The sequence below is a fragment of the Haliaeetus leucocephalus genome, unplaced genomic scaffold (genome assembly GCF_000737465.1).
Source record: "Haliaeetus leucocephalus isolate CR32 unplaced genomic scaffold, Haliaeetus_leucocephalus-4.0 Scaffold406, whole genome shotgun sequence".
In the NCBI taxonomy this organism is placed as follows: domain Eukaryota; kingdom Metazoa; phylum Chordata; class Aves; order Accipitriformes; family Accipitridae; genus Haliaeetus; species Haliaeetus leucocephalus.
Window position 1 is genome coordinate 5,571,122 of NW_010972842.1, and position 14,582 is coordinate 5,585,703.

At 38.7% G+C, this 14,582-nt stretch overlaps 1 protein-coding gene across 2 annotated transcripts; it reads right to left on the reverse strand.

Moving 5' to 3' along the window:
- Positions 1-1,284: 1,284 nt before the first annotated feature.
- ZCRB1 (zinc finger CCHC-type and RNA binding motif 1) lies at positions 1,285-14,576 on the reverse strand. Of its 2 annotated transcripts, none has more exons than XM_010574059.1 (8): positions 14,409-14,576; positions 9,925-10,012; positions 9,725-9,753; positions 6,324-6,435; positions 6,123-6,230; positions 4,540-4,649; positions 4,359-4,434; positions 1,285-3,077 (listed from the first exon to the last, which is right to left on the reverse strand). In XM_010574059.1, exons 2-8 carry the CDS (start codon positions 10,006-10,008, stop codon positions 2,946-2,948), a joined length of 651 nt encoding a protein of 216 aa, XP_010572361.1. In that variant the 5' UTR covers positions 10,009-10,012; positions 14,409-14,576; the 3' UTR covers positions 1,285-2,945. The 2 variants fall into 2 exon arrangements, with proteins under 2 accessions (XP_010572361.1, XP_010572360.1); XM_010574058.1 differs by having other exon boundaries at positions 1,286-3,077; positions 14,423-14,576.
- Between the last annotated feature and the right edge of the window lie 6 nt (positions 14,577-14,582).

A 14,582-nucleotide genomic window follows, 5' to 3' on the forward strand; every position in this document is an offset into this window, starting at 1 on the left:
AAAATCCTACTCCTCCAAAGTCCCTCTAGGTCCTGTTTTCAGCACTTGGTGCTTTCTTCTTCATCCTGACTCTAAGCCAAAACCTAAAAGCATTGCTAATCAATAGAAATTCAGAGTTAAAAAAAAAAAACCTGTTAAAAGGATGATGATTTAAGGTAAGGAATTCTAGATGCCAATTCTTCACGGAAGCAGGCTCATTTTTATCTGTTTCTTTTCCAATGTCACCTGCCTCAAGTGACTTTATGCTTGGAACAAAAGAGCATGGAGGAACAGCACTGGGTCAGTTGTAATAGTCTGGACTGAGCTACTGCTTCATGCTGACAAAAGCAAATCCTACAGGGAAAGCAGTGAGGCAGAAGCAGCAGAGTAGAAAGATGTATCTACATGCTTCAGCTACTGGAACTCTTGAAAAAGTACTGTATGAGGTCAGAACAAAGGGCAGTTTTGTTTTTTATTCTTTCTGACAACACACCAGTAGCAAATATGAAACAGTAAAGTATATAAGAATAAAACATTCCTAGACTGTTAATATCTCTATATATTTTACAGTTAGAGGTAGTCAGTAATTTACGATATTTCTGAATGGAGACTGTATTTAAACTAATATTAAATATCATGTTCCACATATAAGTCTAATCCTTTTCACCCTATGACCCTGAAAAAAGTCTCATAGCAGTGAGTTCCACTACTACATTACACAGTGTAATGAAATAGAAGTTTGAAACTTGCTGCCTGATGACTTCATTGAAACCTTAATTCTTATAAGCTATCGAACGTTCCCAAATCAAAGTCACAGACAATGTCAAACTGGTCCTCTGTCACATTTTAGGTTTTTGTTTTTTTTTTTAAAAACGCCATCAAACATGGTATTGCAGAAGACGACAAACCCCGATTTTAAGTAGTGGCATAATATTTTTGTTTTTTTTTTTTTCTCTCCGGGGGTTTTTTTTTTTTTTTTTTTTTTTTTTAATGCCATTGAGCCCTAACCTAGCATTTGCAGAGAAGCATGCTGGCTTCATTTCATAAGATTTTCTTCCTTAGCAGAGTTAGAACTTCTCAGTCTTCATTATTACACTCATGATGCACAGTGATTTGCATTTATTAACACTAAGTTACACCTGACACTTTGGCACTTGGCTGTTCACTATCAAGAGATCTTTCCGAAATACAGTAAAGGAAGCTTCAGACTTAATATTCTTTGGATTACTGAGTCCAAGACCTTCCTATGTATAAAGACCAGTATTTCTCCCCATTCTGTGGCTTGAATAGTTTGTACAGAAAAATCTTTTACTTTATTACCTTATTCTTGTTTCTGAATTCTTGTAAAAGTAGCAACAGAAGACCCCAGAACGACCTTCTGAATGTGACTGCTTCATATCAGCTTAGAGGACTGCTTTATACTAGCTTACAGGGTGTCTTGTGTGTGTGTGTGTGTCTCTCTTTGCTTTGCACCCAGTTATATATTTGAATGTAAACTGGTTAAGAATACATAATGGTATATTTGGATTTACATTTTCTATATTTGGAAAAAACCCAAGTCTCAATAACCAACAGGAAGAGCTCAAAATAGAAACAGAGGCCAGCTGGTCTCTTCTTCCAAGTGTGAAAGTGTGAACGTGTTTTATATTGTGCCTCCTAAAAATCAAAAGTTTGACTACACAAAGTGGCCAATACAAAAGGGTTACCACCATCACTGTGTGTCTGTGGTTTTGGGAGTGATCACTGCTGCAAGGCTTTGTACTGTTCTCCTAATGTGTCTATGAGGCTTTTTAGGAGAATGTGACTAGCACCCTACAGAGATTTAAGGATGGAAACCCTATGCAAAAAGATCTGAACAGCTTTAGGTGCAAAATAGGCACCAACACACTGCTTAGAGACCATGACACTTCCTAGTATACATGAAAGCTGATTTTTAAGCATGCAGGAAACTTTATGCCTTTTAGATTTTGCCAGCAGGTTCAGATACCTGAGAACATTGGACTGTGATCCATGTTAAGACACAAGTATATTTAAAACCCCGTGCATAACCATAATTACCATGTTAGGCACCCAAACTGCAGTCAGGAGAAACAGTGCAATATAAGCCCTTACCACAGCAAGAATCCTTCAATATCAGATTAGAGCATATTAAAACATATGCACATTCCCATTTTTAAAACCTAAGGCCATTCTCATTTTTAATGCAAGAGCAACAGAACTATCATTCTTAAAAAAATATTAAGTATGTTTCAAGACTAAACTAATTACCACATCACTTTTAACTTGCATCTCCTATGAAGCCTATATTTTATACAGGCTATATAATACTATGAAGTATACAGCAATTTACTAAAACTGTGCATAAGATGCAAGAACAACATCTTAATATCCTCTTGGAAAACAGACAAATGCATTGTTTAGTCTAGAATGATTTCACAGATCAAGCTGATGTGACAGTAATTTATTTTATTACTGCATGAAGAGTTAAAAGACTAGTACAATGCTTAAGGCTGAAATTCAACCCTATGCAGAGGAACTAGTGCAAGATTCATATACTAGTAAAGTACCACTAAAGCACTGCTTCCAAACAGGCAAAAACCAGACTAATACATAAAGCATCAGTGGTGCTAACAGTGATCCTAAGAGGAACTCATCTTAGGAAAAAAATCTTGGGAAATTCTTTTATGAAAGATTTCACTCCCAGGGTTTGGGTCTAGATACTAACTACAAGAAGCACTCTCCCAGATATTTTTCTAGATTTAAGCATAGAAACACATCATTTTCTCAAGAAGCTGCCTCGAAAGGTGAAGTTTTGAAAGAGAGATATCAAAAGATAGGAGGTTCGGGGGAAAATGATCTTCAGTAAGTGTCTTCAAACCAAGACAAACCTGTATTACTGATAACTTTGTAGGACTTTACAAAATGTACACTATATATATTATATATGCATATAAAACAGTATTATTTCAATCGCTAAGTTCTTCCTCATCACTGAAATAAGCACTTTTCTTAATCCGTGGACGTTTTGAATCATCTGAAATTGAAGATTCCCCTGCAGTCTGCGTCCATCTTTGTTGTTCTTCCTCAATTTTGGCTTGCTGCAATGAAAGAAGGAGAAGTATTAGCTAGGATTAAGAAAAATTAAGATGCATTATAAATAACAATGCTAATTATTAATATGCATTGAAGTATTTAATAAGTTAAAGAATTCAAAGGGTTTATCTCCATTTCCAGATAAAACTGTGCAATGAATGCACTAGAAAACATTTCTGAAAGTAGTTCTCGCATGCAAACACTAAGTCTTCTGCACCAATGCAGGCCACATGGAGTACTCTCTGTTTTCGCCCATGACAAACTTACAGAACTATAGAGCAGCTGAGATCTGAAGCAAAGAATGCATTGTGTTTTAAATTGACATTATTGAATCAGCTTTGTTCCACTAACAAGCCTTCTATCAGTTGTCTTCTGCAGTCAGGGAATGAATGTCTTCAGGGATGTAAAGGTTATTCAACTGAAGGTTTAAATAGATGCTTCGTATTTTTACTAGGAAATATGCTATCCCAGTTAAAATCTTTGAATGGCAAGAGAAATGGGAAAGTTTCCTGGCTTGCTTACATTTACAGGTTTTAATTCCAATTGTGGAGTTTTCTGAAGGTGAGGTGGGGATAATTGTGCATATTTGCATCAGTTTTTTTGGACTACATCACGTAAAAGCTTTGCACTCATTACAGTCATATTCAGGACAAAGTTATCTTAAAACCTCTTGAGGGTTTTTCTGGGGGAGACGGGGCACACGGGGGACAGCTGAGGACAAAGAAATTTGAACACCAGGACAGGTTTGCTCTGTGTAGTGAAGCAAAAGCCTGTAAAGAAGTATTAAAGGAGATAGTAATACAACTGTCAGACTATCTATCTACATAACAAAAAATGCGTTAAATAGGTTTTGAGAGGTCTGTTAGAGACCATGATGGACTGTACTAGGCAAAGGAAGTGCTCCAGAAACAGATGTTGTTCAGGCATATTCTACTGAGTGAGGGCAGAGGATGCACCTGGTCATTTATACATGACTATTTTTCTGGCTACTCAGTTAACAAAGTAAAGAGGGACTTGTGGACCAAAAACCTAATACAGCAGCACAGCACAAACACAGCAATAGTGAAACAGTTAAAAAAATAATAATAAAAAAAGACTGAACATGCCTGCAATATGAAGAAACCAACTATAGCCACCAACTACTGCCAGGCAAGAGTGCCCTGGGTGCTACAGGGTGGACAGACTTAGAGGTGTATCTCAGAACTTTTGAAAAGCAGATAAAAAAGGAAGTAGAGTTGCGTTTAAATAATAATAAGTAATAAATGCGCAATGCTTCAGTTTTGTACCTGAAAAGCTATGGCCTGGCTGAGGCTATCTAGAGCAGGATCTTCTCCTTCCTCCTCACTTTCTTCTTCCTCCTCGCTTCATCGCGCAGAGAGAGAGAGAAATATATAGATCTTTATTTTAAGTATTCAGTATGAAAAAGCTTCCTAAAAGAAGCAGTAACATGTAAATAAATATACATACATTTCTTCTGGCTCAACTATTTTCTTTCTCTTCTTCTTTTCTTTTTTTTTTGGTGGCTCCCGCTCTCCTAGCATATTTTTAGGACAAGCATAACTTAAGTGTCCTGCTTCCTTGGAGAAAAAGAAATACTGCTTAACAGAAACCATTACAAACAACTATATGTTAAAACATATAACGAGGAAAGTTAATGTAAGACAGTTCACACGGAAAAAAATGGAAGCAATTAGTAAGATAAATGGAATGCTGAATTAGCACACAGAAGACAAACTCTTCTCTATAAGCTTGCCATGGAAACAGAGAGATTGGTGGTGATATGCATGTTTAACTGCAAATTGAGAACAAGCCATGAGCAAAGTAGATTTTTTTTGGCTGCTGAAATAGCTGAATATACTACAGCACGGTTTATGTTCAAGACAAGATACAAACCTCAGCATTAGCAGTTTAAGAAACAGGAGTGAATCACCACTTTTGCTCTAAAAAGTGTACGAATATAAAATGAGTCTGTATTTGACATTAACTACTATATAAATCTTAATCTCCTATGTTATTATGTTCAGGAAAAGTGAGGAATTGCCTAAAACTTAAAACACACTTCTGTATAAAAACAGTTGCTTCCAATATTTATTTTACTGCCAACTGTAGGGTGAACTTCCAAAGATACAGCAAAAGCAAGTATTTTGAAGCAAAGATTAGGAAGTTTTCCTTCTCAGACAGCATTATACTGATACTCAGATCAGTCTGCTCATCAGTGTGTTAAGCAGCAGTTATACATACATATTTTCATTTTCCCCCACTCCCAAAATCTCAAATAAAAACCAAAAGCAGTACTATCATTCCTGAAAATGGTACAACTGCTACGCAAGTTGATAATATCAACAGAAAAAAATTAATTTAACAGCATGGGCAGGATTTGTAATGGCCAAACTGAAGAAACAAGCTAAAAGTCTGTGCCGGTTTTGGCTGGGGTACAGTTAATTTTCTTCATACTAGCTGGTATGGGGCTGTGTTTTGGATTTGTGCTGAAAACAGCGTTGATAATGCAGGGATGTTTCTGTCACCGTTGAGCAGTGCTTACCCAGAGCCAAGGGCTTTTCTGCTTCTCCCCCCACCCCACCAGCGAGGAGGCTGGGGGGCACAAGGGGTTGGGGGGGGGGGACACAGCTGGGACAGCCGACCCCGACTGACCCAAGTTTGATCCCACACCATAGGACATCATGCTCAGCAATGAAACTCAGGGGAAGGTTGGCCGGGGTGGCCGCTGCTCGGGGATTGGCTGAGCATCAGTTGGTTGGTGGTGAGCAACTGTTTTCATTTGCATCACTTGTTTTTCTTGGGTTTTATTTCTCTCTCTTTGTTATTTTCCTTTTCATTACCATTTATTATTATTTTATTTTATTTCAAGTATTAAACTGTTCTTATCTCAACCCACGAGTTTTCTCACTTTTACCCTTCTAATTCTCTTTCCCGCATCCCGCTAGGCAGGGAGTGAGCAAGGAGATGTGAGGTGCTTAGTTGCCAGCTGGGGTTAAACCACAACAGACTCAAAAGATGAAATATATTAGTTCATTTTTGGTTTTACTCACCCCACATTCATAACACTTAGACTTATCAAAATAGTTACGCCTGCGAATGAATTCTGCTGCTCTTCCATTATCAATGGCAATACTTGCTTTTATTACTCTTCCAAACAGCTACAGCAAATTGGAAAAAAAAGAAAAAAAAAAGGTAAATATTTTGAGACTGTAAACCCAACCCTCCTGCTATAACAACTTTCCACAATTTACCTGTTTGTTATTAAGTGCCCGAGAACAGTTTTGTGCAGATTCTTTATCCAAAAACAAAATAAAGGCAACTCCTTTGCTCTTCCTGGTGTCTTTGTCTTTCATAATAGTAACTCTGAAAACATATAACCACATTATTGATACACTAAAATTACTTCAGAGACATTTTTTCCTTAAAGATCTCAGTGGGATCTTAGATTTGTTATATAGCAAAAAGGAAAAAGTATGTTTAACAACAGGAAGGCTCGCTAAACAGAAATTCAAAGGAAGAGCTAACCTGGCCATATGCTTACAGGTAGAGTGAAGATGATTTTAAAAACAAAAAAAACCAAAAAAACCCAAAAAACAAAAAAACCCAAAACGTATGTGGGGTCCTTCTGGGTCCAGTATCATTCTTTATTCCCTTGGATGACTTGAAGAACAGAGAACATACTCTTTAGATTTGCAGACAACCTAACTGGAGGGAACTACACATACTGGAGGTGAAATTAAAATTCAGGAGTAACCTTGACCATTGCTATCATTGCTGAAAAACACAATGTATTGAACCGCACCCAAACTGAGAAATCTATGTTCGGGTAGGACTAACCAGCTAAACAGGTTCACGAGAGAAAACGATACGTATATGCAGCATTGTTCTACAAATATCTCCAACTGGAATCCAAGCAGGTCATGGATGCATGTGTTATTTTGCATGACATATAAAGTTAAATCTACAGTCTAACATTGGAATCAACAGCTGCAGTAGCACATCAAAAAATTCAAGACAGATTTAGACCCAGTAAAAACAATGAAGAAAAAGAATGACAAGAGGTGAAGCAGGGGTGGAACCCACACAACCTCAAGTCTTTCAATCTTAACAGCATTGTATTTAGCCCTAAAAAAACAAACAGTGGGAAACAGGATACCAGTCTGCATGTACATAAGAATAAAAGCACATGCTAAAAAGTAGGGAATAAACTCCTCCTTGTGTCCACCACAGGCAGAACAAGGTTCAGCCATAGGGCAAGCCAAAATTGTAAGACGTAATAGGATGCTTTAAAAAAAAAAAACACACCAAAACAAATAAACCAGCCCCACTTCAATGCAGAAGGCCTACCAGCAAACCTGTATAAGTAACAGATGACCTACATAGTAAAAAGTATATAAAATAAAAACTCAGTAAAGAAAGCTCAATTTTCCCCCAAATACATGCACAGAAAGATAGAGCTTAGAACAGTTTTTCTGCCAAAGCCTCTCGAACAAGGATGCATCCAACTGAATGCATTGAGTTGAATTGTCAATAAAGCCGACTTTGGAACAATTCTATTAATTCTTTTGCCAAGTTACTCTTCCAACAGTTCCAATGGAACCCTAATATGACTGTCAAGCTTCTAACTGGGATATCAGACGTACCAGTTAATAACACAAGCATAGAAAGAAACAAGTGTGACAAATCTTTAAGAAGTCAGCAACTTCTTCGAGCCCTAGAAAGTCTGATTTCTCACTGAACAAACTGAGATGCAACCATAATAGCCAGGATATACTGGGGCAACAAATGTAGTACAGAAGAAAAGTCAGCATGATTTTGCTGAGTCAAGACACACTTAAAAAAAAAAAAGTCTAATAAAGCTTAATTAAATAAAGTTAAAGTTGACCTAGATGTCATCGCAAAGCTTTCTGCAAAGTGTTTTGAAGTCCCTGAACAAAGACTCTATAGAAATCAAGTTAATATTTGAAAAGATTTTTCGTGGGAATTAATGACTAGCTACAAACAGGAAACTGATCCTTGTTAGCCTCAGTTTCACAGGGAAATGGGAATACCAGTAGAATCCCACAGTATCTCCACTGTTTATAGTCAGGTCAGCTTGCACAGAGGCAAACAGGAAACAAATTTTGCTAGATTAAAAAAAAAATCATAGTATTTTACACATGGTATTTTGTGACTCTTTACCTTTGGTTTAACTTCTGGCAGTAACTAGACAAAATGTCAGGAAAAAGTGAACGTCAGTAAGGGAATTTGTTGCAAGACAATATATAGGTGGGGGAAAGTAGCAACTGCGCAGACAGAATTGCAAGTTCTAAATTAGCTACTTTCACACAGGATGCAGTGCAGGATTTCTTCTGCATAGGCATCTGAAAACACCATTTCTGTTGTCTATGACAGTAAAAAAAAAAACCAAATAAAATGATAGAAACTATTAAAAAAGGAAAAAAAAGAGAATGCTGCTATGACACCTTTGAAATAAGCAATACATCATGCAGCCAATACTTCATACAATTCTCATCCTCCTATCAAACAAGTTCAAAAGCCAATCAGGAGGAGACCCCTACCCCCAAACACCCATTACCAAATGATAGCAGGGAGGTCAGAAGTGTCACATTTATGGCAAACAGGCCCCTCAATGGTTAAACACCAGTGTTACTACAACCTTTGCTCAGGATTTTTCTAAATCAGTGGTTCAGCAATCGACTTAAACATGTCAGATACCCCACCCTGGCAACAACAGAGACCACAGGTGCCCAGTTGTATTGGTCACTGCATGTCTGCCAGAGCCCTACAGAAGGGTTTTCCTCTCGGTCAATTAAAAAAAAAATACATATTTCTAAAGTTATAGTTTGGCTTTTCCTGCTATTTGTCACCTGAAACACACTCCTGAGACTTCAAAGACTTTGAAGGTAGCTCTGTATCTCACAGATTGTTACAGCAGCTACTAGAAGTTAGAGTAGATATTTGCTGGTGTAGGGTTAAAAACTGAAGTCTTGAGTCTCATTATTCTGACCAGTTAAAAAAATAAAGAAACAAAACCAGCAAGTTCCTTACCGTGGCATTTATTTCTATCATTTGAACACAGAGGCAGGTATTCACAAGTACTGTTCATGAATACCCCACATATTAAAAGCCATTACTACGCAGCCTTACATCTAATCTTAAACATAATACTAAGCAGTCACAATAACAAGTCCCTCTAGAACCACAAATAGAGGAACTGTACGTTGCAATTGTGCAAACTGTTTGTGGGAATTGTGACATCTAGTTCACATAAGTAGAAGCTCCCACTTTCACACTTAGCCACTTGTGTCCCAGACGGTGTTTGGGGGGAAGGGAAACAATACTTGCTAGAAGAATATTGTTTCAACTACTTCGGAGAAAAGACCATTGGTAAGTGACAACATTCTGCTTGCTCTTAAGAAGTGGTTAGCAAAACCTGTCCCCAGCACAAATATTCTTACATTATGCATGTAACTGCAAGAACTTCCAGTTGTTTAATTAAATTTATACTTTATTAAAAATGAACAGGACTTCAATACAGTTCCACATTCATACTTAAAGTATAAAAAGCACAAGACTTTCAAGTGAAGCAAAGACATTAAATATTTAAAATGAAAGCTACAAAAATAGCAGGCCATATCAGGTCACTTACTTGACAACTTTCCCATACTTTGAAAATATCTGAAATACAAAACAAAATGAAAAGATTTAAGAACTGACAATTGCATTTCATTAGTAATAAATTTATCAAGACATACTTTTCTAAGGAAAAGATATATAGGAGTATTCTATTTACATTCAGAACTGTTGTCAACAAGTTTAACCTGAACAAGGCAGCTCTTAAAAACTTACCCTGTACAGATCGTTGTTTGTCAAAGCAAAGGGTAAATTGGACACATACACTGTGCTTTTGCTTGGTGCCAACCCACCACTCATTTTTCTGATGAAAGGAGAAAGAGAGAAGAGTTAAACTGTATTCAACAGAGAAATCAATTAAAAAAACATCGCAAAACTTTTTTTTTATGTTCTTTTTCAAGCCTAGCCCAGACAGTCATGATAAAGTTGCAGGAAAGCACAGCTTTTATTTGCCTTTCATCATTTTACATGCAATTAGTGTCTGCCTTCACATGTTACAGAAGACATACATTCCTTCCCCCTCCCCTGGATCCAAAGCATATTTTTGCTGTATGCGAGTCACTTTGTAAGTCATGAAAAAACAGACAAGTTAGTGTACTTAAAATAAACCTCTGCTGATTTGTGCAGTAAAGAAAGGTTTATGTCCAGAAAGAAACAAGTAATGTCCATTTATTAAACATTATGGCCAGTATGTGAAATTATTGACCTTTGTTCAAGTACCCGCATGATCTCATTCTTTATACAACTTCCATTTCAGCTGCATTCAACATAGCATAAACCACAATCGATTACGGCAAAAAAAAGCTTCCCTAAAGCAGAGTCTTAATTACCGCAGGGGGGAAAAAGGGATACTACATTGATGTTAAAATCTATCTAAGATGCTAAAGCAGCAAGCATTTCCTCTTGTATCTGTTGGTCAGGCTTCTACACTGCTCTGGAACTGCAAGTGTCCAGAGCTCATCACAGATGGCATCTCTCCTTCCTCCTCCTCCTGCTGATTAAGCAGCTCTATACTGGCAGGAACCAGAGAAATCTCAAAGCCATTTTCATTTCCCAGTCTCTATTAAGCTCTTGAAACTAAGTATGTCTGGAAACAATGAATAAATTCAAAACCACTGTTATAACTGCATACACATCCTCTAATACCAGGTGAAGAGCAACTGAACTAACTTGAAAAAGTACAGCCTACAGTTTTCCTCACGTTTGGACATTTCCCAAAATTTTAAGTGGTGCTAAAGTCTGTGCAAAACACTTCTTCCCTTTGATCCATTCTGTAGCCACGGCTCAGTCCAAGAGCTAAGTGAGTAAAATTTAAGATCAGAATAAAGCACAGCCCTTATGAGAAGGCACACCAAACAGTTCAGCAAAACCATTCTCCAAGCACTCCAATTACTACCTCCTTACCCAGTTTCCCGCAGCCTTATTCCTGCTTCTTGGCACCCCTAGCCGATTCCTAACTGAGGATCAAGCCATTTCTTCAGCAAGACCAACTCATTTTAAAAACGCAGACAAAAGCTGATGAAGGTATAAAAAACACTAAAGTATTAAAAAAATCAACATCTGTCAGAGTACACAGCTTCTTCGGGGACTTTTCAGGTAGTGAGTCTGAGCAGATTGCTTGGCCAAGTGCCAGCGAAGTAACTAATGTCACACTCTAATCCGGCTGTGGTGATTTTCTGGCATTTCATGATTCAGTCATCTGAAGACCTGATATTCCCAGTAGACACTGATTATCCAAGCGTTTTGCTTCTCTTTCCTGACATGCCTACTGTACCACAATTCATTTGAGCAGCAGCTTCCAAGTGATCAAATTTTGAGTTCTTCCATGTTCAGAGAATGTGTTTTCTGGCATGAGCAGAAATGGCAACATAAAGGTTAAGCAAATGAAAACAGAATAAATTTGCAACAAAGGCCACGCATTGCATCTGGTGTTACACAGAGTGGATTCATTATCCCAAATTCCTTGCTGCTTGGCATTAGTATCCTTGACAAGCCTAACCATGCTGACTTGGCAACATGCCACGCAAAGAGATGGCCTGAAGTGCAGTTATCCAGATGTACAGTGGATACAAAGGATTTGTTAAGAGCTACCTCAGTGCTGCATTACAATATGTCGCCAATGCTAATATACTGCAACAGCTGAGGAGATAACAGCAGAGGTGAACCTCAGGTGGCTGCAGACAGCAATTTAACTCTGCCTAAAAGACAAGAGAAGCTAGAGCACCTTGTAACAGGAGGCAAAGCAGGCCCCCCATTAATGAACGGACACCAGCGAGAACGGCACGACTGGAGAGCAAGCGGCTTGTGTATTCTGCAACACCGCGGCGCAAGCCTCCAAAGAGAAGGTGATACATCACGTGAAGATTACTACAGGCCTAACAGCTCAGACGACAGGAAATTATTAATGAATGCAAGCTACAGAGCTGCCAGTTTCAGCTGTATGCTACTTTTTCTAGAAGCAAGCTGAAAGAGTTGCACCCTGGAGCGCTGGCTGCCTGACAGCTGAGGTTGAGCTTTGTTTCTAGTCCCCTGGACAAATTTCAGTGAAACAATCTTGCTGCTCTGACTGCCCAAATATTCTTAGCAATTTGTTTCATTTAGGACTACTACACCAGGATTTCTTACTTTTAATGTCTAACTCACTGGACAGGCACAAGTCTAATAAAAGAAGAAGTAGAGTAACTGTAAGGCTATCACCACGCTCATGTTCAAGATGGCAAAGGTTCAAATTTGCCATGCCAGGAAAGAGTATTTCCCCAGAACTGTAGGACTTCCTCTTCTAAATACTATGGGGTCACTGGGATGGTTTATAAATACCTTATTTAAGCCAGCAGATACACTGACAGGTTTGCGCAATAGATGAATGGCCTAAATGTTGCTATCTACTTAAAAGCCTGGTCATCCTTACTAAGTTTTCTGCAGAACATTCAAAAATAATATTCTACCAAAAGCAATCTCTCAAAAAAGCCTGAGCATGTTAAAACACAGATTTCTGCTTATCTGTTGTGAATACAGTGGTATAAATGCAATTTTAGATCCAGCTACTGGCACAACTCCTCCCACCCTGATAAACCTTAACAAAACATCATGTGTCAACTTTAGCTCTGCTATAACCAATCCATTAGTCTTTTTTTTTTTTTTTTTTTTTAAACCACCATGAAGTCCCCACGGGGATACCAAGTGCCAACACCATATAAACAATAGCTTCCCCCTGCCATTCATTTATGGATGACAACCTTGCCATACCAGCTTCACATTTATTGGTCTGATGTTTTCTAGCTGGCAGGGGTGGTGTGGTAAAAAAAGCCAATTCCAGCTTTAAACTAACTCTCTAGATGAAACATCTCATCTGGAGGCTCTTCATTACAAGGCTCAGAGTCCTTTTACTTCAGGAACTTTCTAACTTCAAAGAACTGTCCAATACAAGTTTAACATTTTCATCACATTCTTCCCCCTTGATCACCAGTCTCTCTGCTTTATAGGTTTTCACTTCACAGGCTGACAAAAAAACCCAAACCAAACAACAAACTACCACAAACTCCCCCCCCCAAACAAAAACAACCTGCCAAAAACATCGGAGCTTTCTACTTGCTGCAGGGGACTCAGCTGAGAGTCATGTAAAACCTGGCTTCTATATCCTGCTTGATCTCCCTGACAAATCAAGCCATTTCTGTTTTATACTGAATGCTTTTATGGGGCTTCCCTTATCTTCAAGGTATGACCTGGTGACTTACTTTAAAGCACTAGCTGGAAGCCAGCACATTATCTCCGTGGGGTTGAGCACAACTCCCATTAATGTAATAGCCTCTCTGTAATATTAATGCCTTCTTCATTTATCATTTTCACATATTAACTTTCAGGATGGAGTTGTCCCTCATTACTATGACTTCTTGAATTTAATCTTTTTTGTCTTTTCCAACAACTCGAACTAAAAGCAGCCATTCTTTGACAAGAGCCATCTATCAGTAATGATTAAGTTTCCTGCAAAATATATTGGGTACAGGAGTATGTTTTGCTTGAATCCAATATGCTTAATGCAGCATCTGTCACTCATGATGAGAGCATCATAAGAGAAGACAATGATTAATTTCAGTAACTGGCTTTTCTACTCTGTGCCAGAAGACATAATGAGACCACCAAAATAGTTCAGATGCCTCTGAAGCATCAAGTGGAGTCTGAATTTACTGATATTTTCACGACTTGGCATCAACATTTCAGCTTAAGCACACAGTTTTGTTTAAGTGCACAGCAGCAAGGCCAGATTCGCAATTAAAGTACACGTGACTGATTTGTGGGCAAGTTACTCAAAACACGCTTACTCAGGCCAACTAATCCGACTTCTTCTACCTTGATCCTTAAACCACCGTATTTTATTTCCGATTTAACAGTATCAACAGAGTTTAGACCCAAATCAACAAACCATGAGTTGTGGCAGCAGCTAGCTCGAGCTTATAATCAAAAGCCTGTGGTAAAGGAGGAAGCCGAGCTCACGTTCTCCTCGGTCCCAGACAAGGGCATTAACCACTCGCCGCAGTTCTGACCTACACAAGAGGCACGTAACGAGCTCCCAGAGCAGAATCCGTTTCATCTCCACCTAGCCGCTCAAATACTACAAGGTGAATATTCAAGTAGGATCACAACTAGGAAAATAAAGTTGATGCCATCGGAAGAAAGAGCGCAACAGCCTCTCAACCAGCCCAAGCCAAAGACCTACTCGGAAACTTCCACCGCTCCGCTCTGCCCCGGCTGCCGCCCTTCCCTACCCCCGCGACAGCCAGCAGCCAGGCGAGCAGCCTCCCCCGGCTCCACACCAGGCGCTCCTGCCGCCACCGGACGGCGGCGGGGCCGGGGCTCCGCGTCTAACGTCCCCTCAG